The sequence below is a fragment of the Gekko japonicus genome, unplaced genomic scaffold, assembly GCF_001447785.1.
Source record: "Gekko japonicus isolate JY-2015 unplaced genomic scaffold, Gekko_japonicus_V1.1 scaffold234, whole genome shotgun sequence".
Classification (NCBI taxonomy): domain Eukaryota; kingdom Metazoa; phylum Chordata; class Lepidosauria; order Squamata; family Gekkonidae; genus Gekko; species Gekko japonicus.
The window spans coordinates 752,230-778,021 of record NW_015161954.1 but is presented as its reverse complement, the minus strand read 5'-3'; the positions used below and the strand labels follow the sequence as shown (position 1 = coordinate 778,021).

Here is a 25,792-nt window from a genome sequence, read left to right as displayed (position 1 = left end):
CCCTGCGCCCACTCAAATACCTAAAACTAGCTTAAGCCATTGCCGCAAATCCTGAAGGAAAATGTCATTTCCCTTCTTGGAAAGGCGAATGCCATTGCCCCTGTACAGAGGGTGAGGCAATTAGTGGCCCAAACCAACCTTTAAAATTTTTCAGAGCTCCCCACTGGCCATACACCGAGCTCTCTCAATCCCCATGGGATCTGAAACTAAAGACCCCTTTATTTATTAATAAAACAATGACAAGACCTATCAGTATGAAGCGGCATGGTCAAGGCCTGGGGTCACTCAAACTCAAACCTTACCCTTGCCATAAGACGGGCAATGCACCTGGCCCCCAGGACGTAGCCCACTGTAAGCGGCTCGCACCTGGGCAGCCCAGCATTGGAACATGCCATGACGATCCCTCATGCACCACTGCATGGCCTGTTTAGAGTATCCAGCAAAGGCACTCCAAAAGGCAGTCTGCCCCTGACAGACCGCTTCCCCCTACAGGGTTGCTGATAGGTGCTTGCCACCGCAACAAATTGAGCTACCCAGAACAGGTGGAGCAGGCCCACCTGGCACATGCTCCGGTGCCCTCTCCATTCCACCGTGGCCCATCAACTCAGGCCAAATTGGGAGCCAATATCCGATCCGTTTGCTCATTGAGCTGGTCCAAAAATGCAGCTGTGTCCACAGAGAGAATCCTTCTCCTCCTGCCACAGAACACCGCCCTAAAAGAGAGGCAAGCAACTGACAGGGGGAGAGCGAGGCCAGCCTTTAAGAACCACGCAGGCTCCGCTCCCCCTTTAGGAGCTAAGGCTGCACCACAGCCCTTCCTCCATTCCTCCTCACGAGGAGGCAAAGGCAGCCCCCAGGAGGCATGCCATTGGCTGCCTCCTGTGGGGCCGGATTGTAAGCACAGAACCTGTTCAAAAGGTGTCATCATTAGTTACTAATGTTATTAGTCATATAATCAATAATAGTAACAGTCTTGTGTGGCTATCTGAAAAATTCTTGAAAAACATAAACAAGAGTTATAATTCTATACCTGCAGTATTTTGTGGACATATTTGTCTATCTTTATGCTCTCTGAAGGCTCCCAGTTTAAGATGACATATAAATACAAAGGTGCTAAAGATTTGCTCTCTTTGAGCAATAACATAGGTTTATCTACTGCTCCTCCTCCTTTTTACATCAGTCCTGCACCCCATTTTCTTTCATCTTCTCTTTCTTTTTCTATGTTCAGCCTTCTTTCTTTCTTATAGCTTTTGTACCTGGCTGCTTATCCTTGTAGCCTACTGCCTTATTTGGTTTCTTTTCCTCCGTTGGGTGATTTATGGTGGGGAAGAGGCAGATGGGTTGCATGAGCAACTTCGGTTATTGGATTCTGTTTTGAATAAAACAACATTTTAAGTTGTTTTTTAAAAGGTGGCAATAAGGGGAGGATGAGTGGCTGAAAGGGAATCTGCGAAGGGACAGAATCTTTTCCATCTCATCACACCTGGCTGAAGGTGCAGAAAGAAGGAGCACTGAAATTTTCTGCTCTGTATTCTCTCTATGAATTGGAATGTGGTAGCCTGTAGCCTGGCGTGATCTGGTCCATGGGGTCAAAAAGAGTCGGACTCGACTGTGCGACTGAACAACAACAACAACAAAAGCCTGTAAATATAAACTGTGGAAAGGAGATTTGCCTGTGGATCCTGGCCTGACCATCACTATCCTTCGTTTTTGAGACTCATGTGGAATAGGCAAGTAACTGGACAGAAAGGATTTGTCTACCAGGATAACACTGCCTCCCCCCACTATCAGGAGCCCTGGTAGCAAGCAACCATTTACGGAGAACAGTACAAGGCAGGATCAGGTCAAGCATGAGAACTGTACAAATAGCTTCACGGCAAAAGAGAATGTGCAAAAATCCCTGTGCAAAAGAGTAACACTGCAGAATTCTGTTGAAGACATATACTACACAGAACTAACTCTATACACAACCACAGTTTCAAACACACCAGTAATTAAAACTACAACTCTCAGGTGAGTATCTGCATTTCAGACTTTCTGGGTTAGATTTACAAAAAGAGAATATTTTCCTAAATTGTATCATTTGATATTTTCTTGCATTTTTTAAAGGAACATTAAACAAGCAACACACTGAATATATTTCTGTGTTGTCATTTTATGGCAGCCAATGCTTCCGAGTAGTGGAGGCCCAGTACAAATTAAGCAACTTGATTAAAATGTTAGCAGAACAGCGCCATTTAAAAGAACTCTGTAGATGAACATGTAGCAAAGACTGAAATTAAAAGAATTTAAAGGAGAATTTAAAAACAAACAAAAAACCAGCCAACCACAGCAAATCACTTAGTGATACATTCCCCAAAGACTTTGTGCACTAAATGCTTGGAACCACAACATTTGAACTGAACGGAATGATGCTCCAAGCTTAATCGTTTTTATGTCTGCTACTAGAAACAATGTAGCTTGTTGGACCCTGTATGATTTTGTTTGGTATCTGCCAAATATCTTTTTTTCTGTCAGCATCTCATTTTAAAGAAATAAAGTATTTTCATTTAAGGCTATGGTTTATGTACTAAGGATCAGTTCTAATACACTTGATACATACTCATAAGATATTTGGTTTTTCTTTGTGGGTGTTGGGGGTGTAATTTAACCTCCAATTATAAAAAAGTAACTACAAGTCAGCAACAAATTTCTGGATAACTCAGAATAAATTGTAAGGATTCAGTTACTAAGAATGCTTGATAGAATGAGGGACCTCTGTGAGGGGCAGTTAACAGAGCAAAGCAGATTTGATCATGTTCCTCCAGGCCACAAGAAACAGAGAATAGTGGGACATGTGGTAAAAGTCCCCTCCCCACACAGCCACTTGCTAAACAGCACATGTCCCGTAGAGGATTTACCCAAAGCCTTCATGCAGTATATGTTTTCCCATCTACCATATTCTTGTTTGGTATCTGGGTTGCCAAAGAGCCAGCAAGCTTTGTATCTTCCAAATATTAAGGCAGCAAAAGCATGCCTTGCATCCATGATGAAATGGAAATATTTCACAAACATCACAGAGGGGAAAAAACACAGTTAAAAAGGAATGCCTTTGAATAAGGAATCATTATGACGGAGGAAATAATATCAGAAAGGAAAGAGCACAGGCTGATACTTTTAAGTATTGAGGTTGGCAGTCATGCTGCTGGCAGAGTTTTGTTTTTTGTTTTTTTTAAAAAAGCACGAGTATTAACAATTCCTTTTTAGAACTAGCAAAAGAGATGGGAATAAACTAGGACTGGGGAAGGATTCATGGCCGTATTCAGGGTGTTTATGGGATGGGCAACATGAACAACAGATATGAAATTCCTGTTGCTGTGTATACTCAACATATAGGGTTGGTTACATGGACTACACAGCTATTTCATGATCACTGAAATTACTACTAACTTGCATGCTCTGTGAATGGCTATTTTTAGGAATAGGCCTTTCATGTGGTGGAATGATGTGGATTTTACAAGAGCATTTATAATGTGTTTCATATGTTGTAGAGTCCTGGTGAAATTGCTGTATATGAGAGGAAGCCTTAACAGAACTGGCTCCCCCTTTCTCTTTGCATTTTCTTTTTATGCTATTAGTTTCGATTCAAACTTTTCTCAATTTTGTTTCCTCCAGCTCACTTCACACCTAAATAAGAGCAACAAGACCAAAAGTCCTGAGGGAGGTTTCTGAGAAGCTTGATTGTAAAAAGCAGGATTCTTAAAAGAAATTCAGCAACTGGGAGTTTAACAGTGAGATCCTAAGCAGAGTTACACCCTCCTAAGCTCACTGACTCCACTGGATTTACAAGGGTGCAATTCTGTTTAGGACTGGCAGTGTGAATTTCAAAAAGCAGGATTTCCCCCTGCTATTTCCAAAAGGAGGAGGCAACTGACAAAATCAACAGGCAGCAGAGAAGAGGAAAGGAAGAGGCCAGTGCTTGCAACCCATTCCCCTCTGCATGGGTATGCTCTACACGCTCTTGAATATCCGCATAGCCTTCACATTGGATCTAGTAGAGATAATCAAGGTTCTCTCCACTGGCTTGATTACTTTAAATATGGATATAATATTTTCACCATATCATCAGTGCACTTAACTACTCAAGCAAAAGGGTGAACTTGTATAAACTGGGGCAGTTTACAGAGCATTTAAGCTTAATATCCCTGTGTACCTCCCTATGTGTGAGAAAGTACATCTGTGTAGTACAAGCACACACTCTGAAACTGGAAATTTCTGCTTCTGAATGCTGATGTATGATGTTTCATCTGTTTTCTCCCCCAACAGTACTTTGCTCATACTACTAGACCACTTATGAGTTGTTAAATGTATACAGGTCAGCAAAGACTCATAGATTAAAACAGGTTGCCTCAGGGAGAGGAGCAGGAACAGGTGGACATCAGAGGCAGAATATCTTATGGATATCTTACGAATATCAAAATCTCAACCAAATGTTTAGATTAAGGCAGCAATCCTATGCACACTTACTTGGGAGTAAGTCCCACTGAAGTGATCTTATGCGTTTTACTCTGGATCAAGTTACAAAGATTATTGCAAGCTACTATTCACCCAAGGTCCCAGCCAGACATGAATCCAGAGATTCATGAACCCATCTACCCATGCTTTAAAAGAAAACAGCAGCTGTATGAAGACTTGGTTGGAATCAAGCCATGATCCCAAGGGGAAGAGGAAACTGTAAACCCACCCCCAAACCACTGCACAGAGTTATTTACTTCCATTTATTAATCACCTATCCCCACAAATTGTGGGGCTCTAGGCGATGTACAAAAGTTCTAAAAACATAAAATAAAAACCAGTCCAGTAGCATACTATAATTAAAAGCAGGTGGCGAAATTTTGTAGCTTCCTACCATATCTGGTATGTGAGCGCTTCACATGTTCAGGGAATAAATTCTAAACAGAAGGGTCCAGGTAGGTAGGTCGGGTGCCAGCCATGATGTTAACTGTTGCTGTCCTCAACCAAATGCCTGGTGGAACATCTCTGCCTTACAGGCCCTGCAAAATTGCATAAGATCCCACAGGGCCCTGATGTTATTTGACAGAGAGTTCCACCAGGTTGGGGCCAGGACTGAAAAAGCCCTGGCCCTGGTTGAGGACAGCCAGATCTCTCTCTAAGGCCAGGGATCACCAGCAAGGTGTTCTGTGAAGAGCATAATGCTCTCCTAGGGGTGTAATAGAAGAGGCGGTCCCACAGATGTGTTGGTCGCAGACCACTCAAGGCCATAAAGGTCAAGACCAAACCCTTGAACTTGACTTGGTGTTCCACTGGAAGCCAGTGCAGCTGGCGCAGCACAGGACGGATGTGCGCAGTCCATGATGTTCCCGTTAGGACTCACGCTACCGTATTCTGGATCAGTTGGAGCTTCTGGGTCAGGTATCCAAGATCACACCCAGTCTCTTGACAGATTGCACCGGTGTTAATGGTGCCCCGTTGAGAGCCGGTAAGCTGAACACAAGCCCTGAAGCCCCTCCCCTGAGCCACAGAACCTCCCTCTTTGTTGGATTCAGTTTCAGCCTGCTCCTTTTTAACCATCCCACCACAGCCTCCAAACCCATGACCAGATTTTTGGGGGCAGCATCTGAGTGGCCATCCAAAAGCAGATACAACTGGGGGTCATCAGCATATTAGTGACACCCAAGCCTGAAACTCTGAGCCAGCTGGTCGAGGGGGTGCATATAGATGTTAAAGAGCATTGGGGAAAGGAGTGCCCCCTGAGGGACCCCATAAACCCAAACTGAACCCAAACCCCCACACTTTCAGAAACCCTGGAAAGGAAAAACATGCATGTAATCTCTCTTCTTTCCCTATCTTCACTTGTTTTCAGTTCTAACAGTTTCTAGAGGAGAAAAGCCTTGGTAGATGACATTGATGTAAGTAGTAGGGTTGAGTAAAGGTAACAAAATGTTCAACACCACAACCTCAGTCTGAACTGCGTCCTGCACAACTGTTTTCCTTTACAAAATTCCAGGAAGATCAGTTCAGCATCACTTCTGGCATACCTTTAAATCAGGAAGGATTTTATTAACAGGTAACCACTAAACAGACAATGCAAGACAGTTTATTGTTATAATTATGGCATCTAAGGATGGGAAAGGGTCTAACTACACTAACCTTAGATGCTGAGAAAGCATTTTGATCAGTATTTTTTGTTAAATTTATACCACACTTAGGAAAGATTTGGAATAAATGGAAATTATTGATTTAAAACAATGATTTTATAACTTATGGTGATATGATAAACTTGCAAGGTGTGATTAAGATGTGGCAAGAGATCAACGAAGAAGGAAAGGAGACACAATGGTGGTTATATTTTCAAATTGCTTCTGGACTAAAAAATAATAAATTTAAAAAAATGATATCTGTACAAAGAGAGGTACTGATTTTGAAAAGACTGTTTCACGATCTAAAGACCATTTATTAGGACAAATTTACATGTTACTACTTCAATATGATTCTGAAGAAGAACAGGTTAAACCCTGTATGATAAAATGGAGGCACAGTTTTGGTGAGGAAATACAGTTTCGATGCTGGGAAAACCTATGGACTAAGGATAGTAGATTTACTGCTAGCCAAGCATTAAGAGAAAACTGGTATAAGACGTTCTACTGGTGGTATGTTACCCCAAGAGACGTTAAAAAGATGACCGAGAACTACAAAGGGTGTTGCTGGAAATATAGAAGCAGAAATCACTTTTTATCATATGTGGTGGACCTGCATAAGATGAAAAAATACTGGAAAAATATACATGAAGAGATCCAAAATATTTTAAAACCAAATTCCCGATGAAATCAGACACTATGTTATTGGGAATCCTGCCAGACAATATAGGAAAAAACCTCACAAAACCTACTTAGATATATGCTAACAGCGGCCAGAGTAACATTTGCAATGAAACAGAAGACAGAAGAATGTCCTACAATAGAGATATCGAAAGAAAAATTAGCTGAGTATGCAACAATAGCCAAACTAACTATATAAATAGAAGACCACTGAAAGAATTTCAGCAGAAATGTAGAGACTTACATACTCTGTTCCTCTATCCCCATTTTCCATTAAAAAGATTCCACAGCTAGGAAAGGAAAGAGACATGTAAACAGTCACAAGAAATGCACCTATAACAATTGTTGAGTTATTTTAACAATAAAATTACTAAATAATAAGAGTCAGGGTAGATTAAGCTTCTAAACTAATAATTACAGTGAGCAGCCAGGCAGAGATCCTCTAAAGCAGAAGTGTCAAACTCATTTGCTATGAGGGCCGGATTTGACATAAACGAGACCTTGTTGGGCCGGGCCATGTGTGTCATAAAATGTAATGCCAGGTAGCTGAGATATAAACTTTATAAAGGACACAAACACAAAGGGTTTTTTTAACTTAAAATAAAAGCATGCTTAAAACATTAGCACTCTTGGAATATTTTGTTTATTTAACAGTGTCTGATAACTGACACCTCTTGCTCTGAATTATTGCATCAAAATGTCTGTGCTGCTGCAATCTTGAGTATGCTGTTCAGGTGTGTGTATCTGTAAGCTGCAAACCTACAGTCACGCAGCAGCAGCAGAACTAGAAGAAGAAGCAGAAGACAGCCAGTTCCACTACAGGCCTGATAGAAGCCCTCTGGGGGCCTGATCCAGCCCTGAGCCGCATGTTTGACACCCCTGCTCTAAAGCATTTCAATATTTGGCAATGCATGTGAAATCTGTTGTTGTATGTTGTATCGCACTCAAAGGACTGTACGAATTATTCTTCAGAAGAAGAAAGGCCATCAAATTGTGGCCCTTAGTATCCAAGCACCAGAATAAAAGTAATTACATTGAAAATAAAGAGTGGGTTTACATAGGGTTGCCAGCTCCAAGTTGGGAAATATCTGGACATTTTAGGGGTAGAGCCTGAGGAGGGCAGGGGTTGGGGAGGGGAGGGACTTCAACAGTGTATGTCATTGAGACCACCTTCCAAAGCAGCCATTTTCTCCAGGTGAACTAATCTCTCACCTGGAGATAAATTGTAATCCTGGAGATCACCAGCTACCACTTGGAGGTTGTCAACTCTAGGCTTACAGAAGGTACCTCAGAAAAGGAGACTAACATGGCAGTCTGCCTTCTAATGGCATTCTTTGCCACAAACACATTCTTCTTAACTAGAATTAATAGGATATTAGTTAATTTTGAGAAGGTTAGATTTATCAATGGCTAGTAGCCATGATGGCTCAATGGAACCTTCATGGTCAGAACAATATGCTTCTAAAGGTTGACTGTGTGTGTGTGTGTGGAGGGGTACATCAAACAACTTATTGGGAAGGCTTTCAGCCCTGCTGGTGGGGTTCCTGGAGGCATCTGGCTAGCCACAGTGAACCATCAGTTTAGCTGAGGACATGGTCACTTCACATAAGACACACAACTAAGTTTTGAACATTTTTACAGATATTCCTATTTAGACTAGTGAATATTATACTCTATTATTACTGTGCCTTATATTCCCAGTACAGATGATGAAGCAAGCACTTCCTATCCTATCATAGAACTGACTGCACTAATATAGTTCCCAAGAGCTCATTATAATAAAGTCCTGTGGTCAAGCTTAATTTTAATCAGAACCCTAGTTTATTCTGTAAACTTGATCTCAGTACTGGTGGCACTAAGAAAGTATGACCAAAAATCAAATACAGAGGGCCAATTGCAACCAGCGTTCCCTCTAAGCTGAGTTAGTGTAAGCTAGCTCACAGTTTTTTAGCCACCAGCTCACACATTTTTGTCTCGGCTCAGGAAGGATCCTCTCCAGAGCAAAGTGATTCATGCAGCAGCCAAATCGCTGGCTTACAACTGTAAGGCCAGTAGCTCACAAAGTGGAATATTTGCTCACAAGACTCCACGGCTTAGAGGGAGCATTGATTGCAACTTGCATAAACACACTCAGTACAATCCTAAGAATACCTCGTTCAATAGACCTGGGAAAGATTCTGAGGAGACCTGCTCTGTCAACAAGAAGCCATGCACCCTCCTATTACAAATATATTCAGGCAATTAACTTTTTTCAAAAATAAGGAAAATTAGGAGCAGGCATGTTCTCTGCATTGCCCACAAACTGAGTTTATTGCACAACAGGGAATGCTGAGCAATGGAAAAAGCACAGCACACACTATGCTTCTGAACTGCGTGCTGGTATCTGAGAAAAGCCCAGTGGAACTAATTAAGATGCATGAAGTAGGAATGACAGATGTCTTAAATGTTCCACCAAATGTTCCCCCGATAGGATTCCAAAGACAAAACCTGTTGCTTGTGTTTGGAACCCCAGAGTGCGGGGGCGGGGAGGGAAGGGGAGCAACAGATTGTTCTTCTAATCTGGATTAGAAAAAAACGGCCAGTGGAGAATGGGTTGGGCACCCATCTCCACCTTCTGCTTCTCTGCTTAAAAGAGATCTGACACATCTGTCCTTCATGGAGAAGTGGCCACTGGGGTTGTGTGAGATACACTGTACGTAATGTGCAGTTTGCCCCTCAGTGAATGATATTCATCTACCATCTATACAGGTAGTAGCTTGTATCCTACCTTAGGCTGGAGACGCTCCTCCAGCCTAATGAGCCTTCCACCAACCCAAATAGTTCTTCTGTTGGAGGAAAGCTTCAAACATATAGGATTCTATACATACTGGTACAAAGCTTACATCTCAGGTAAGCAGAGGTCGATTCGGGGGGGGGGGATCGCAGTTCCCCCGGGTGAGGTGCAGGGGGGCGGGGCACACAATGAAGCCCTGCCCCCTGCCTCCGGCCGCCCTGTATTCGGCCCTCATTCAGCCAGGAGGAGGCAGGAAAAGAGGGAGGGTAAGTTTCTTCCTCCCTGCCTTTCCCCACCCCTGCTTGCCTGGGGCCAGGGAGGGCCTTGGCGGGGCTTCCTCGCACTCCTGCTGGCCTTGCAGATCCACCGCCGGGCCCCTGATGTCAGGGGGTGTGGCATATGCTAATGTGTTATGCTAATGAGTTCCCCTAGCCCTTTTTCTACGAAACGACCTCTGCAGGTAAGCAGGGCAGATGCCTTGAAAGGCCTGTTGCAACAGCACAAAAGGGTCAGAGCCAGAGCCCTGACTGAATTGAGTTACCTTGATTGGAACATTTCTCTAAGCCACATAAAAGTGATAAATCAGAGAAGCATCTACTAACAATTCTGTCCAGGCTTTGGACTACTCAGAGATACGGTGTGGCTTTTGCCTCTGCTAACATGTACTAGAGCACAATGCATATGAAGATGCCCTTGCTCTGTGTTTATTCCTGTCTGCACATCACTGGACCACAGGGAAACATACAGCATGATGGCCTTTTCTTCTGCTAAACAGTACTAGGTAGGGCACAGGAAGCAGAGCAGACATGAGCAGCAGCAGTTCTGCATTCCTTGGAATATCCTATTCTGCCCTAATCTGAGAACAAGAATTGAAAACAAAGAGTAAAAAATCATCTTAAAACAGGAAAACCAATCTTTATGTAAAATGCAGCAAGCAAAGATGTCTCACTTAGGGTTACTTTGTTTTGAAGAACTTTTTCTCCCCCCCCCAAAAAAAATCTATTGCGTTCTTTTCAAGCTAGCGCCATTAAACTGAACAAAAATGTTGCCATTTCCCAAACACACCATGTACTCGTTTAGCTCAGAAATCGCTTTGTTCTTCAAAGTGAAAGTTTCTAGGATGTTAATCTGTAACATGGATAAGCTTTGTGGGTTTTGGTTTTGTTTCCTTTATTTTGAAAAAAAAAATCTGAAACAGGTGATTCAATATCTTTTCAAAAAACAACTCTTAACATTCAGAAACTTGCACAAGTAGTTATCCCATTATCTCAAACACCAACTGATCAACAACAATCGATGATGCTTGCCATGCAGAGGAAACGTGCTGTGTAAGCATAGAGCACAAAGGAGTTTCGTCCACACTTCCATTCCTTTACATAGGCCACATTGTTTTCTATGGAATGAATGTGTTTCTATTCGGACTATACTTCTTCAATCCAGGGTGTGTGGATTAGATAAACTGTCCACCCTTAGTTCTGAAACTTCAAAATTCACTAGGTCTTCTGAACCTCTGCCCTTGATGCACTTCTGTTATAAATGTAACACATCTAACACACCACAACCATTATTTCTTCTCATTCAGAACCATCAGAGATTGTATATATAAATTTAAGGATCAATTTTTTAATTCACATTAATACACATGCCTTTCAGCTCAGAGGCAAACCAGGTTAAATCCATAACATCCATATCAAATATGATCAGTGGTGTGCAGACTCAGTGTTCCACAGTCAGACGTACAACTCTAATACATAGTACACATGGATGCAGTCCTTGCACATGTGCAGAAAGCCATGACTGGACGTGTGGAAGCTTTGCTAGCCTAAACACATTTACATGGAAATATGATCCTTGTTATGTCTGAACAACAATTATTGCTTGCTTTCCACCTTCTAAAGTAGGATTTGTAAATGGGGGGGGGGGAGGCAAACTATAGTTTGTAGTCCAGAAACAATGACAAGCTATGAGTTGCTACAAGTGTTGGTGTGTTTAAACATTGGGCTGTGCATGTGGTGAAAAAGGACAAAGGAACACGTGAACTCCCCAGGCTCTCCTACAGCATGACAAACTGTGGCTTGTTGATACTTCTCATCTATGTCACTGAACACTTTTGAAAGGCATTCAGCAAACCATTACAGCTTAATGGACAGAATATTAGTTTTGTGTCAGGAGAGCCTACAGAAAAGTCCCTATCCCTCCAGGGTTCTCCTATGGAGGAAATGGCATAACCTCATACATGCTATCCTGAATTCCTTGTGAATAATCACTGAAAAACAGTTGTAGTTTATAAACAAACCCTGCTTTAGAGCAACAACAGGGAGACTCAGAATGCACCATTTTACCAGAATTTGGTTGTATAGTAGCTCTGTTTTGGACATGTAACAAATTATATGAATCATGCCTTCATTACCTTAGGTACACAAAACACATCATAGTTCTTTTCATATCATCCTATGAATTATTCTCATTTTACAGACAGGAGACTGAGGCTGGGAGAAAGTAATTTGCCCAAGGATGCTCAGTGAGCCAAGACACTAAAGAAATGCAAAAAAAAAATAAAAAAAAAATCATTACTCTAGACTTTAATTATGTTCTCTGCAATGCACGCTCATTTTGTTTCATATACAAGATCATGCCACTGTCACTACTGTAAAGGTAATGCTTAGATTCAATTTTCTCATTATATAAATGTTTTAAATATCTCCACAGGACTTCTGGGTAAGTGGGGTTGCCAATGCAATACGATACTTCAACTTGGATGGGGGTATGGAGGCTGCAGGGAAGGCTAGGATGAATCAAAATGATTTGTTTACCACTGTAAATAAAATTCTCCATTACATTAATATGAAACAAATGGAAAAGAAATATGAAAGAAATACCGGTGACGCATTATAAAGAATAATCTTTATAACTCACTGCAGTAAGGTTGCTGGGATCAAAGGGACTTACTCATGGAGACAGGTACTCAGAAAGTAAATCCCATTGACTGCAATGAAACTAACATACAATGATATGTGCTTAACCTCTCAGCCTAGATGGCCACCAGCTTTACACCAGAGCACTTCAAGATCAGACATTAGGTAAAAGATATTAAGTGATGAAGTTCAAGAACTGGAAATACTAAGCCAGGGTATGGGACTAAACGGAGTGCTGTAGGGACACAGTAAGCGACCCATAACATCTTGGGAGTAGAAACAGATCCAGTATGTACCAGCTTGTGTTCCTTGATGTCTAAAGGACCAATATGCCATTGATCGTTGCATGTACACTGTAGAAATATTTATTTAGAAAAATTTCTGTGCTGCCTCTCCAGAGAGCCTACTTGAGGTGGCTTACAAACTAAAACATAACAAAAACATAATACCTTAATAAACTATTAAAAAGTCAGCCCGAGATTTAAACACTGAGCAGTTTAAAATGAGTCTCAAAAACATTTTCGTTTTGTTTGGCATTCCCTCCGTGATCCCTCCTTCCTGACCAATGTTTTAATTGCCGTTTTCATCTCTTTGTACATATTTCAACTCTGTTTTTAATTTGTTTTAATTTGTTTTAATGATGTGTGGAGGGGGGATTGATTTCAATGGTTTTAAAATGTAATTTTATCATGTACATTTTACATTTTAAATTGCTTTGGAGGCCCTTGTGAGGTCAGAAAAGCAAGATATAAATTTTGTAAATAAATACAACAAATAAAAAAATAGTTCTTCACAGTTCAATAAAGTGCTCCCACAACACACATATTGGGGGAGGGGAGGCATGTAGATGCTTCACAGAATAAAATCAGGCGTGCATTGATTACATTTTAATATTTGAAATGGCCTTCAGATTTTTTTTGGGGGGGGCGGAAATAACTTTTTGTTTGTATGTATAAGTTCAGGCCTTTGTTGACAAAACTATAGAATCCAGGCTGGCTTACACAGAACAAGAATCCATCCTTGCATCATAAATGTTTATGTTAAACCCATAAAACTGTACGCATTTGACCTCAGCCTGTCGAATCCAAAGGGAATCCTTCTGTTTACCGAGGTTGGGCAAGACCAGCCAACAAATACCTATGGTAAACCCCAGCTCGTTTCCATAGCTCGCACACCCAGTTCCAAAATTAAGAAATGTAGAAGTGCTTCTTCAAGCCTTTTACCTACAGTATATTACCAACCTGCTACAAGATACAACAATGTTCAGAAAACTCCCTCAGGTCTCAACTTAATTATATTACCAGAACAAGGAGAATAGTTTAATCTGATCAAAGTTTCAACATGTCTGACCTTTAAGATTTAGAACCACCTAAAAGGTAAACCTACCTGCTCAAGAGTCACAACAATTTGATTTCAAAGTTATTGGTATCTTTTTTAGGATGTACTTTTATGAATTGGTGATTTATACTGAGGTATAAAACAGCATCAGAGGATGTTGCCTTTTGCACAGGTGTGCAACAGGTATGGATTTCACATTTCTTCATAAAGTAGATAGCACTTTCAAAGAAAAAGCATGCTGGGTGAGGTTTTATCAGCTAATAGCAAAGATTACATCATGTCTGGATATACTGTGGCCCTGTACAAAGCACAACCAAGCAATTTATAATATAGAAGATTATAAATAGTGTCTTGGTGAAAGCAGGGGTAGAGACTAGATGTTTATCCTGAACTCTCACATAGTAAAGCACAACTTTTTGCCAATATTGACCTAGAAATATAATAAACTGTTAGTTTACACCACTGCAGACCGAAATGGCATAATTTCCTTCAGGGGAAAGGTGTATACAAATGTTACATCTGCATATTTTTCAGCAAACGTTTAAGCATGTAGCAAGTCACATTTACACCAAAAAGGACATGGGGACAGCCATTGAAATAAACCAAGGTACTTCTTAGAAAGAGCTATATTTATACACAGTAACACTGCAGACTCAGAATAGAGATTACAGACCACCAAAATCTGGCAAATGAGGAATTATTGCAGGTGAAAATTTGGCTTTCCTGGGAGAACCTGGTAGCTTTTCATCTAATTTGCCACTTCAGCTACCTCAGCTGTTGCCGAGTCCTTAGACAGTTGAACAGTAAATAAGCAAAGAAAGAAAATGGCTCTTGGAAAATGCAGAGTTGCTGCCAGATACAGTTTAGAAAAAATAAGACACTGGTATATAACAAGAAACATAAGTGTTCAGAAAAAAGAACTGGGAGTAATCTAGTAGAAAAGAGCAAGAGTCCTGTAGCACCTTAAAGACTAACAAAATTTGTGGAAGAATATGAGCTTCCATGAGTTACTGCTCACTGCAGTGATTCACAAAAGCTCATACTCCACCATGTATTTTGTTAGTCTTTAAGGTGCTACTGGACTCTTACTCTTTTCTACTGCTACAGACAGACTAGCACGGCTACCCATCTTGATTTCTCTCTGTGGGAGTAAATTAGTGAGAGTGAAAAAAATAAAGAGAGGAAGAGAGGAACATTAATAAATCTCTTACATTAAACATAGCACTGTAAATGAATCCTTCCTTCATGTACAAGGAAGAAAATGATGATTGTATATACACAAGTACAGAAACAAGCAAATCTCAAACCAAAAAAAGCCTCACCTTCCACACTATGGCAAGCATTTCCCTTGAAGCCTAGGTGCTAACTCCTACTTCTACCTACATATCACAAAGACTGCTTCATGCAATATGGCTACCACACAGAAGCCTCTTGAAACTCACTGTGTAGCAAGCCATTTCATGTGTACCATCTTGACACAAAGATTAGCATATACAAAACACCTTTCTACAGGAAGCAGACACCATGCTGGGTACACCAGGGATAGCCTCCACTCTACAAGTGCTCCTTTGCAAGAATGCAGTAACCAAGACTATGGATGTGGGTAATCATTCACAAGAAGTAAAATATATTTTAGAAAGGGTCAAAATAGTATGAAGTTTTGTTGACCATCAATGACATCCTAGTCACCATCCAAAGGACCTGTACAATACATATCACAATGACCCCCCCCCCAAAAGGCACCTTTTAAGAGGGAGCCCATAGGATTCTTCCTCAGAACACCTCTATTTTTTGCCCTCCCCCCTTGTTCTTTCCACTCAGTGCCATGATATAAACAATCAGGCAGGCTTATATTTCAGACATGGATCCTATGTGCAAAACCCCCTTTGCTTTAAAGAGACAAAGGAACACTAAACCTGACTAGCACTGTTTTGTGTGTGTGGATAAAGAGACAAAGGAACACTAAACCTGACTGGCACTGTTTTGTGTGTGTGGCTGGAAGTCATAGTTGACTTCTGGCAACCCTCTGGTGGGGCTGGGACGTTTCAGAGAGATGGCTTACTATTGCCTGCCTCTGCGTCCCAGCCTTGGTATTCCTTGGAGGTCTCCCATCCAAGTACTTGACAGGGTCTGCCCTGTTTAGCTTCCAAGATCTGACAAGATCAGGCTTGCCTGGGCTATCCAGGTCAGGGCAAAATGACTAGCATTGTTGTTATTACAAGAAGTAATACGAAATAAAATAATAGCAATATGCCCTTCAAATACACTGCCCCCTTTTTTGCAGTTTAATATTGAATAGATCCATGTTTGGAATATTTGTCCCCATCCTGAAATTTAAAAAGATGCCCTGCCATTCTTTACTCCAGTGACAAAAAGTGGGTTGTTTGTTTTTTGATCTGTGTGGTGGGGGTGGGCCAGTGATAGCCTAAATGAGTATATCATAATGGCTATGGGATAGGCGTGCCCTGAGTAGTAATAAAACTTGAATGCCCTTGATCTTTCTTAAAACATTATTAAAACTGAAGTATTTTTGACACAATAACAAAATATATGATAGAATGCCTTGACAGTTTGATAAAGCAGCTTTTGAGGTGGCAGTGGGGAGTAGACAAGGAAGGATTACAAAATTAATCCTTGCCTCCTACATATGTTTACATGAAACCCTGACAAGAAATAAGCTACTTGCTGGCATGCAGATTCACAAGAGTAATGCATAATAATCCCATTTCAGAAGAAGAAAAAAGATGGTGAGAATGCATTTCAAATTTTAATTAAATACTAAATACTGTTGTTAGGAAATAAAGTAAATAAGTAAAAACCCAGGGGGAAGAGTCAGAGGGTATTTTGGGAATGGGATAGAGACATGAAGCACCATGGATATCGGGCTGCCAGCTCTGGGCTGGAAAATCCCTGGCGATGTGGGAGCTGAGTTTGGGAGGGGAAGAAGCCTCTGAAGTTGCCATTTGCTCCAGGGATATTAATCTCTGTAGAATGGAGTTAAATTGTAATTCTCAGAGGACTCCAGCCCGCTCCTGAAGGTTGGCAGCCACACAGATCAGTGAGTTGCTCAAGCCTGTTATACTCACTGATATTTATGCTCCCTTTCTGATAGTTTGAAAGTGCTCCCATAGGAATCCATGGAGTTTGAGAGAGAGAGAGGGAGAGGGAGAGGGAGAGCATGAATATTCAGGAAATTTAAGCTTGATCTTGATCAGGAATCAGTGAGAAGAAACATATGAAGGTAATCCCCTCAAAGTCCCCGTCATCTCTCTCTCTAAAAAAAAAAAAAAGCCAAATAGCTCCCCTTGCCAAAGCTGTAACTTCAGCTGGGCATTTTTTGCAATCACCCATACTTCTACAATAAACTGAAGCAAACTTGAAGATTCCAAGGTGAGGGAAAGGACATTCTAAGGTAGTCTGATAGTCAGAAGTATAGAAGTACCTTGTCAAGGGGGACATTTTTACCTAATGCTAATTTCTCTGCAATGTTTACAGAGTGCTTGGAATCATTTAAGTCTGAGCCAAATCTGTTCAACCCTGGTAAAGTGTCTTAACATCAAACCTACATACTAACTGGCAAGTTCAAAAATAGGACATAGAAAATGAGAAAACATGGAATGGGATCATGCCAAGGACCAAGAAGCCAATTGTTTCAACATCTACACTGTGGAATTCCTAGCATGGTAGGATAGCTTCAAATACTGGCCATGATTTCATTTGTGTAACAGACTTTCTATTTACTGTGTAGATCCAGATGCCTTTTGGCTGACTTGCAGTCATAGTTGGCCTGTGTTACTCTTGAAAGCAAGTCAGGTTTGCAAGGCCTTCTGCAACCTCAGAGGTCCTGATGATGAAGAAGAGTTGGTTTTATACCCTGCCCTTCACTACCCAAAGGAGTCTTGGAGCAGCTTACAATCACCTTCCCTTCCTCTCCCCACAACAGACACCCTGTGAGGCAGGTGGAGCTGAGAGAGCTCTGAGAGAGCCATGACTAACCCAAGGTCACCCAGCTAGCTTCATGTGGAGAAGTGGGGAATCAAACCCGAGTCTCCAGATTAGAGTCCGCTTAACCATCACATCAAATTGTCACTGTTTCAGGAGCACAGACAACTTTGAGATAAATAAATTAAGAGTGTTGAAGCACATCATGCTATGGGCTTTTGAAACCTTTCTTTCAAGTGTAGGTTGCTGGCACTGTCTTGTGGTCATGTGCCAGACAAGAACAAAGCACATGAGATGCCTATAAAGAAGGGTGAGATTGGCAAGGCATTTGGAGTTGTGGAAATACTACAGTAGTTGTAGAAGCAACTGAATAGCTAGAATGCAAATGTAACTGCTTATGGCTTTTGTACAATAAACAACATGAAGCAATAAATGCTGGTGGAATTACTTTGTATTAGTATAAAATGCAGCTGGCTTTGGGAACTCACATAGAAGATACCAATAGATAGTTGCAGAACAGTTGAATCAATTTTACTTGCTATGACTATTGTTTTATATGCTTCACTTATGAAGTAATCCATTTCCTCTTTTAGGCTTGTAATAAGGGCAGATCAGTACCTAGATGTTCTATTATATCTCAGTCACGTGGGTATTTTGACCTATTGGTCTATTCTATTTTTTTACCAAGGTAGTCATTGCTTCTCTTAGGGATCAAGCTTAAGAAGGTCTACTCAGAAATAAGTCCCATTTTATGCAGTCAGTCTTACTTTCAGGAAAGTGTTCTTACAACTGCAACTTTAGTTTGTTATTCCTGTTATATCACTGCAAATGAACAGTTAGAAAATTTAAGAACCTGAGAGAGATGTGCCTGGTTCATTACAATTTTTACTTTTCTTTCTTTACCCCACGTTGTCTTTACACAATACTGAGCTCCTCTATTTTTAACAATTTTGTAGAAGACGGTATTTTAGCAGCTGGAACTTTATCCCAGATTAGTCCCATCTTATCAGATCCTGGAAGTTAAGAAAAGTTGGCCCTGGCTAGTATTTGGATAGGAGATCACCAAGGAATACCAGGTCATGACGCAGAGACAAACAATGGCAAATTACTTCTGGATGTCTCTTTCCTTGAAACCCCATGGGGTTGCCATAAGTCAGATATGATTTGATGGCAAAAAACCCAAAAAAACCTTTACACTTTTGCTCATTTTCTAGGTCAAGTAAAAGAAACCCACAATTACCAAATGACAAATTACCTACTAGTCCTAGTCCTAAATTGATCATATTTATGGCTTCTAGTGAGGTTTATTTCAGGTACCAAGAAGGATACCAGATTCTTCAGTATTTTTCTTGCATGAATGTTGACCTGCTACTAAAGAGACCAGCAAATCGTTCTGGAATAAACCAAAGAGCAAGGAGGCATCCGTGATACTCTGGTTGTTGTGAAGAGGACTCTGACAAAGGGAGCTGTCGGAAAAGTAATGCTCCCAAGTGGTGGCAACTGGAGAAGTGGTACATTTTTTTTAAAGTAATTCTCCATTTTCATTTTAGCAAATTTTCACTGTAGTTTTTGTCTGTGAGCTGAACCAGTACCCTTGGGACAATGCAAAATGTCAAACTGTAAACTGCCCATTATACTTTTTAATAACTTAAACATAAAACAGTCACCTAGACACATGTGTTCAGCATGTTCCTGTCATACAGTGTCGTCTTCATTTAAAGGTGATTGCAGGTGAGTTAACAAATGGCTTCTATACTGGTTTGTGAGAAAGGAAGCAGGAAACCCAATAAATACTGTAAAGCTGGAGCTTCTCTGCCTTTTCCTTTTTCATAAACTCGTAGTATGTTAAGGTACCCTTTAAAAAATCTCTTAACAATCAGATCACACGTTTTAGGAAATTTAGGATCTGATAAAACCAGAAGCTGCAGCTTTGCTTACATGCCTTCACTGTGATCTAGAAAAACCAACGTGTGGAGAAGTCCAAGGTAAGTCCAAAAGCTTTCTGCAAAATGGTTAACCCCTACATCCAGAACCCTGTACCACATGAACTTGCATCAATCAGCACTTGCATCAATCAGCACTGTCAATTTCTCAAGCCACATTGAAGGGAGAGGGAGACAGAGGGAGGAACATTCAGAAGAGAAAAGGAAGGGGAAGCAATGCTGGTCTCCAGCCAGGTGCCCCCTTCCTCCTTTGCCACTTAATAAATGATACGTACTATGGGTTTGGGACAATGTTGGTCACATCTTAGGCAAGCTGAAATGTGCACTTGTGTCTGAGTGCACCAGCAGACCACAGTATTCTTCTGCTCTTGGGTCTTCCTGCACCAGGCCTATCATTTTTACTAATCAAGAGATCTGAGTGCCACTCACTCTATATGAATTCACATTTGCAAATGTATTTCAGATGCCATATTGTTTCCCATAATCATGCCTACTTGATTAAAAAAAAGTAACCCACACCTCTTCTGGGATAAAGCACTGAGTTCCTCTCCCCTTAATCTGCCAGAAGCTTATGGTGTTATTTTCATTCACAGACATCGCCCATTGTTCTTATAAACTCTCAGTGGTAATTTTCTTTGTCGGGGAATAAGTTTTTTATTAATAGCAGCATTTACTTTGTTTCATGATGAAAATTACTTTGATCGTTGGTGAAAAGAGTTGTTCTAAGCCCTTTTTTAAAAAAGAAAGTGCATTGCATATTTGTTTACAGTTTCATCTCAAAAAGGAAATTGTAGAGCTGGGGAAAAAGTGCTGAAAAGGTAATAAAAATAACAAAAAAATTGCGGCACCTTCCCAGTAAACATGGCCGAAATATTTTGGGCTTTTACCATTTAGAAGCAAAATGACTAATGGGGAGGAAGATTTTTTAAATTATGCATGGAGAAAGCAGAAAGACACAAAAAAATCAGTCTCTTTCTAGAACTAATGGCCACCCAATTAAATCGATGGGCATTAAGTCCAGAAGAGACAAATGAAAATATGTCTTCATATAACACTGGAATTCACTTCCCTAAGTTGTGGTTATGGTCAGTGTTTTAAAAGGCTTTAACGTGGACTGGACAAATTTTTGGAAGACAGATCTACCACTAGCTATGACAGCTAAACATTACTTTCATGTTTAGTATGTTTCCGAATATCAGTTGTGGGGGACAAAGGGAGGAGAACTATTGCTTCCCTGTCCTTGCTTGTGGGATTCCTGTCTGGATAGTCTTAGAAACAAGATGGTGGACCAGATGGGCCTTGGTATGATCTATTAGGCTTCTTTGTATCTTCAGCCTGAGACATATCAAGGGTTTTGCCCAGTCCATTTTATATGGGAGGTTTACTTTAGACAATTTTTATATAAGCTTATATTAATTCCATCTAACTATCAACTTTCCCCCTTCATAGCTTTGAAATGCCTCTTCATCTAAAACATGAGTGCATCTTACAAATGCCTCTGCCATCAGCTGCCCAAGTAATTCCTTCTTTATAATTTCAATACCAGACATTGCCAATATATCCAAATAACCCAGGCAAAAATGTACAGACCTTGTGGAAAACAATTTTTGATTCAAGTAGTTTGTCTGTATGTAGAGGTATGCATGTATGCATACAGCACCACAAATGGCTAAGAATCCTTACACATCTGCTTTTTAGGGATTGTATGAAGACTTATTACATAGGAGGAAGGGAACAAAATGAGAACACAATCCTTACTGGCACAAGAATGTTCAGATTACAATTTTAAAACTTTTATACTGGCCCTTCACTGTGACTGAAACTAAACTTGCTTCAAAGTAATATAATTCAGTGCCTGCAAAAGGAAGATGATATTTGAATTATACATCAAAAGTTTATTAATTTTTAAAAAAACTTGGAGTAAGAGGCCAACTAAAAGAAAGCAGGAAGAAAGAAAGCAATTTTGATTCAATGCATTTTTCTTTTTCACACCAATAGACTAAACACAGGATTCGTACTACAGAAACAAGTAAACCTCAACAACGGTAAACACCTTCCTGCCACCTGCATACTGAAAACACAGAAAACCCCAAACACTTTTACAGGGAACTGATTCTCTGCAATGTTCATAGAACTGACTTCCAAATCAGCAGGTCCCAGCAAGAGCTTAGGATCACAGTCGGATGCTTGCAATATTGCTAGAATTTGGGAGGACGCAAACAGGCCAAGAAAACTCCCAGGCTTCCTCCTCTTCAGATTGCCTTTCAGCACACCAAACCCATAACCACTTTTTGTCGCACTGGATTATTTCAGTCTTAGTTTTCTATGTACAAATGTCAACAGAAAAAATTCAGATCCGCTTTAAGAGAATATTAAGAAGAGGAGACAGGTTCAAAATGTGGGTACTCTCTAGTAATCTTTAACCCCCCACACTCTATCCATAGCAGCTTTCCAAACTGAAATTACAAATAGCAGGAAGGGAATAGATTTCTTCCCCTCCGTCTTCACACCAAAATGAATCTGGTTCAAATATAGCCGGCTTCTCAAAATTCCTAGTTTTGCCAGCGTGAAAAAATATGAGTGCTACAAGTTTTCTTTAAGAAAGGCTAATGTTACAGTCTTTGCATCACACCCAAATGAACTGAGGTTACATTCAGTACTGAAATGTAGTTATTCTCCAATCTCTACAGTTTTACATGAGTGGACTAGGTTCTTCAGTATGAAAATCCCCTTCCAACAAAAAGTTTTCCTTTTTGAAATAATCTCAAAAGCAACTGGTGGTGCAAAAACAACAAGAAAGTAAACAAGGAGAGACCCGAGCTACAGTCCTAGACACACTTAGGCTGCAATCCTAAGGGCACGTTCCAGGGACTAAGTCCTACTGAATAACATTGAACTGACTTCTGAGTAGACATGCTTAGGATGGCTCTTTCTCTAGGGGAGTAGGTCCTATTGAACCTTGTGGGCTTCACTTCTGAATAAACGTGCTTAGAATTGTCCCGCAGAACCCTGGCATTTATGTTACTCCAATCCCCATGCCTGTGCACGCATGAGTGAAAAGAAATATTTAACACCCCAAATCCTAACCATATTTAGTTCCATCAACAAGTCCCATTAATTTCAGTGACCCTCGCTGGCAATGGCAAAGAATGCTTCAGTTCAGACACAACAAGATGAAAACCCCTAGATGAAACAAAAGGAAATATTAAAGAAATAGATGGTTCTAATAAAAGCATGCCATTATAAATATGACAGCATGAAATGTTAGAAAACTCTGTAATGCAAGGGGAGGAACTCACCAAAGGTGACATAGATCCATTTGGCAGGTAAGTGTCAGGCAGCATAAAGAAAGGGTAGCCAGAATAAGCAGATCCTTTGTACATTCCTGGATCCTGATGTTTTAAACCTGTTGAAATTAAAATTCTTTATTAAAATATTACAGCAGTTTTTCCCATTCTACTTGCATGGTTTTCTAACAGGGTGTACCATCTCTACGTAGCTGCATGGTTACGTGATTCTCTGGTTATGTGTCTCTTTCTCAGAAACTCTCCCATATAAAATTAACTCCACTGTGGCTGGCACATGTCAACCCATGGTGGTGATAAGAAAGAAACCACAAATAATAGAAGGGATGTGGCTTGATACCAAAGTGGCTTCCCACCTTTCGTGATGGAAAACAGTGTGTTTCCTGGAGTTTTTGATTAATGGTGAAGTGCAAGCATTCTTCTCAACCTGTTATGGGATTCTGCTCCAGGTATTTGTACCCCCATCTGCCCCTCCTCCCTGTGTGCATCCCTGGTCTCCCATCCAGGTACCAGCTGGGTCCAGACCTGCTTCACTTCAGAGACAGCTGCATCAGGAGCCTTCAGACCACCTCTGCTTTCCTTGACAATTTGCCCTGCATTTTTCTACCCTGGTATAAAGCACTCTATTAAGCATAGTTCAAATATGGGGGGGGGGAGGAGATTGCTGATACCCACTCAATTTCAATGGGAGTGACTTATTAAGTTTCTTCTGCGGGGGATGTGGCAGGTCAACAAGGGCTTCAGCTACTAAATCAAAGTCCCCCTCAACTGTTCTCCCCCCACTCTGATTTAGCAGAAAGACCCTGGGTGATGTCACACATGCTAAATAATGCAGTTCCACTCCACTCTGGTGACCCTTCACAAGTGGATTTTGTCATTCCACACAGTAAAATCCAGTTGCAAAGTGCACTGAAAGTGGCCTGAAAGTGTTTTTAGTGTGACAATTTCCCCCTCGATCACCACTGCCTAGGCTACCACTCCACTCACCGAGGGACAGTTAATTGAGAGTGGAAAGGGGTGCTCAGTGGCTAAGAAGAAAGGGCAGGAAAAATGAATGGATTCTGAAACTGACCGTCTTCCATGGGATCTGGGAGTTTCTCTTGATAGACTCTTTGAGGATCTTGCAGCCGCCTGATTGCCTGTGTGGAGGATGAGGGGGGAGAGAGAGAGGAGAGGAAGAAAGTCAAGTTTTTAGTTCATTGCACCGCCGGGTGAAAATGACTGGAATAGGTGGAGGGGGCGGGCGGGGCCGGGTCGTTCTCACCTCGGGATGGGCTCCTGCCCTGGCCCCCGCAGCTGCGGCGTTCGACGTCTGGCTGCTGCTACTGCTGGGGCTTTCGGACTCGTTCACCAGGGACGACTTGAGATCAGCCAGGTCCCCCTCGGTAAAGACGCTGGCCTGCATTTTTTCCTCCTGCTCGCCCTCGTCTTTGAAGGCGATCATCTCGTCATTGGCCCCCAGATCATCGCCTCCGCCGTTGTTGAGCTGGGGCATTTTCCTCCCGAGTCACGCGAGGAGTTAGCGAACTTCTTCTGCGAGGGCTGCTTGGCAGGCAGGGAGGGAGATCGGGATTTCCCCCTCCCCCCTTATAATGGGAGATCTATCTGATTATTTACCTCCACGCCTCTCAAAGATGAACTCTCTGTTATGTCCGAGACGGTATTGCAACCCAAAGGGGAGAGAAAAAAGACAATCGGAGGGATCGAGGCAGCGATCGCTCGATCAATCAACCCCCGCCCCCTCCCCTCTCGCTTGTCCCTCCCCTCCTTCCAGCCCCAGGAAAGTTTGACTAAGTCGCCGCCTGGGCGAGAGGGGAGCCGCCGTCCCAGCAGCAGCAGCAGCGCCAGCGGGTTCTGCCGGGAAAGGCACGGAGCGCCCGAGTGAGCGGAGGCTTGGAAGTGCGCGAGCCAGGGAGAGCACCCGCGAGCCCCTGCAGAAGGCTGGCAACATCAAAGCCGCCGCCGGCTGATTGACAGCGGCGGGGCGGGGTTGGAGGAGTCCTTTCCCGCAACGCGCTCCAACCTTAAAGAGACAGTGCGCTCTCCCAACGCGCCTGGAGGGAAGCCCATTACAAGCTATTAGATCCTGCTCTCGCCTCTGGGGGAGGGCGAATAGGCTAGAAAGAAACTCCCCCCCCTGTGGAGCCACTCTTTCAACAAAACGGCAAAAGAGAAAATCTAAAGCACGACATACGTGTCCGTGACTGTTGGTTGCGCGCTCTCTCTCTCTGTGTTGATCTAATCCTCCCGTGAGAGAGAGGGAGGGAGTCCCACTGAAGTCCCTGCTGAGAGCAGGTACTGTATCTGCTGCGGAAGCCGCACCGGGACCCTGCGACGGGGCGACTGTTAAATCTACGGAAGGCAGAGTGGACCCGCCCAGTGACTTGCCTCCACGGTTGTCCCTCAAGCGAAGAGCAAAGTGGGATTCTTCCATTGTAACAGTCAACAAAGAATCCGCCTTTTGCAAGGTGATGATGACGATGGCCATTATTAAGACCTGTGCGAGGTTCATCCCCCCCCCCCCGCGGCCGGTCACCCCAGGTGCCTATCAAACTCTGCAATGTCACAGTGCTCCCGGCCTTACACGTCATGGCGAGGCTACGGTCCGATATGTATGGGCTGGGAGTAAACCGCACCGTGCACGGTGTGTTCCAAGGAAAGATACACTGACCCGAGGCTTTCAGTGGTTCTATTGACAGTTTTAGGGTAACTTGGATTGAAATTGCAGCCTTTTGACGCATGAGGTTAAAAAAACCCT

At 41.9% G+C, this 25,792-nt stretch overlaps 1 protein-coding gene across 1 annotated transcript in view; it reads right to left on the bottom strand.

The window, feature by feature from the left end:
* Nucleotides 1-24,694, bottom strand: part of TCF7 (transcription factor 7 (T-cell specific, HMG-box)) — a 176,109-nt gene extending 151,415 nt beyond the window's left edge. Inside the window, exons 1-3 of the mRNA XM_015429472.1 lie at nt 24,299-24,694; nt 24,107-24,173; nt 23,029-23,135 (exon numbers count right to left, since the gene is read on the bottom strand). Of these exons, the coding sequence (XP_015284958.1) occupies nt 23,029-23,135; nt 24,107-24,173; nt 24,299-24,529 (405 nt within the window). The 5' untranslated portion in view covers nt 24,530-24,694. The remainder of the gene's footprint in view (nt 1-23,028; nt 23,136-24,106; nt 24,174-24,298) is intronic.
* Nucleotides 24,695-25,792: the final 1,098 nt, after the last annotated feature.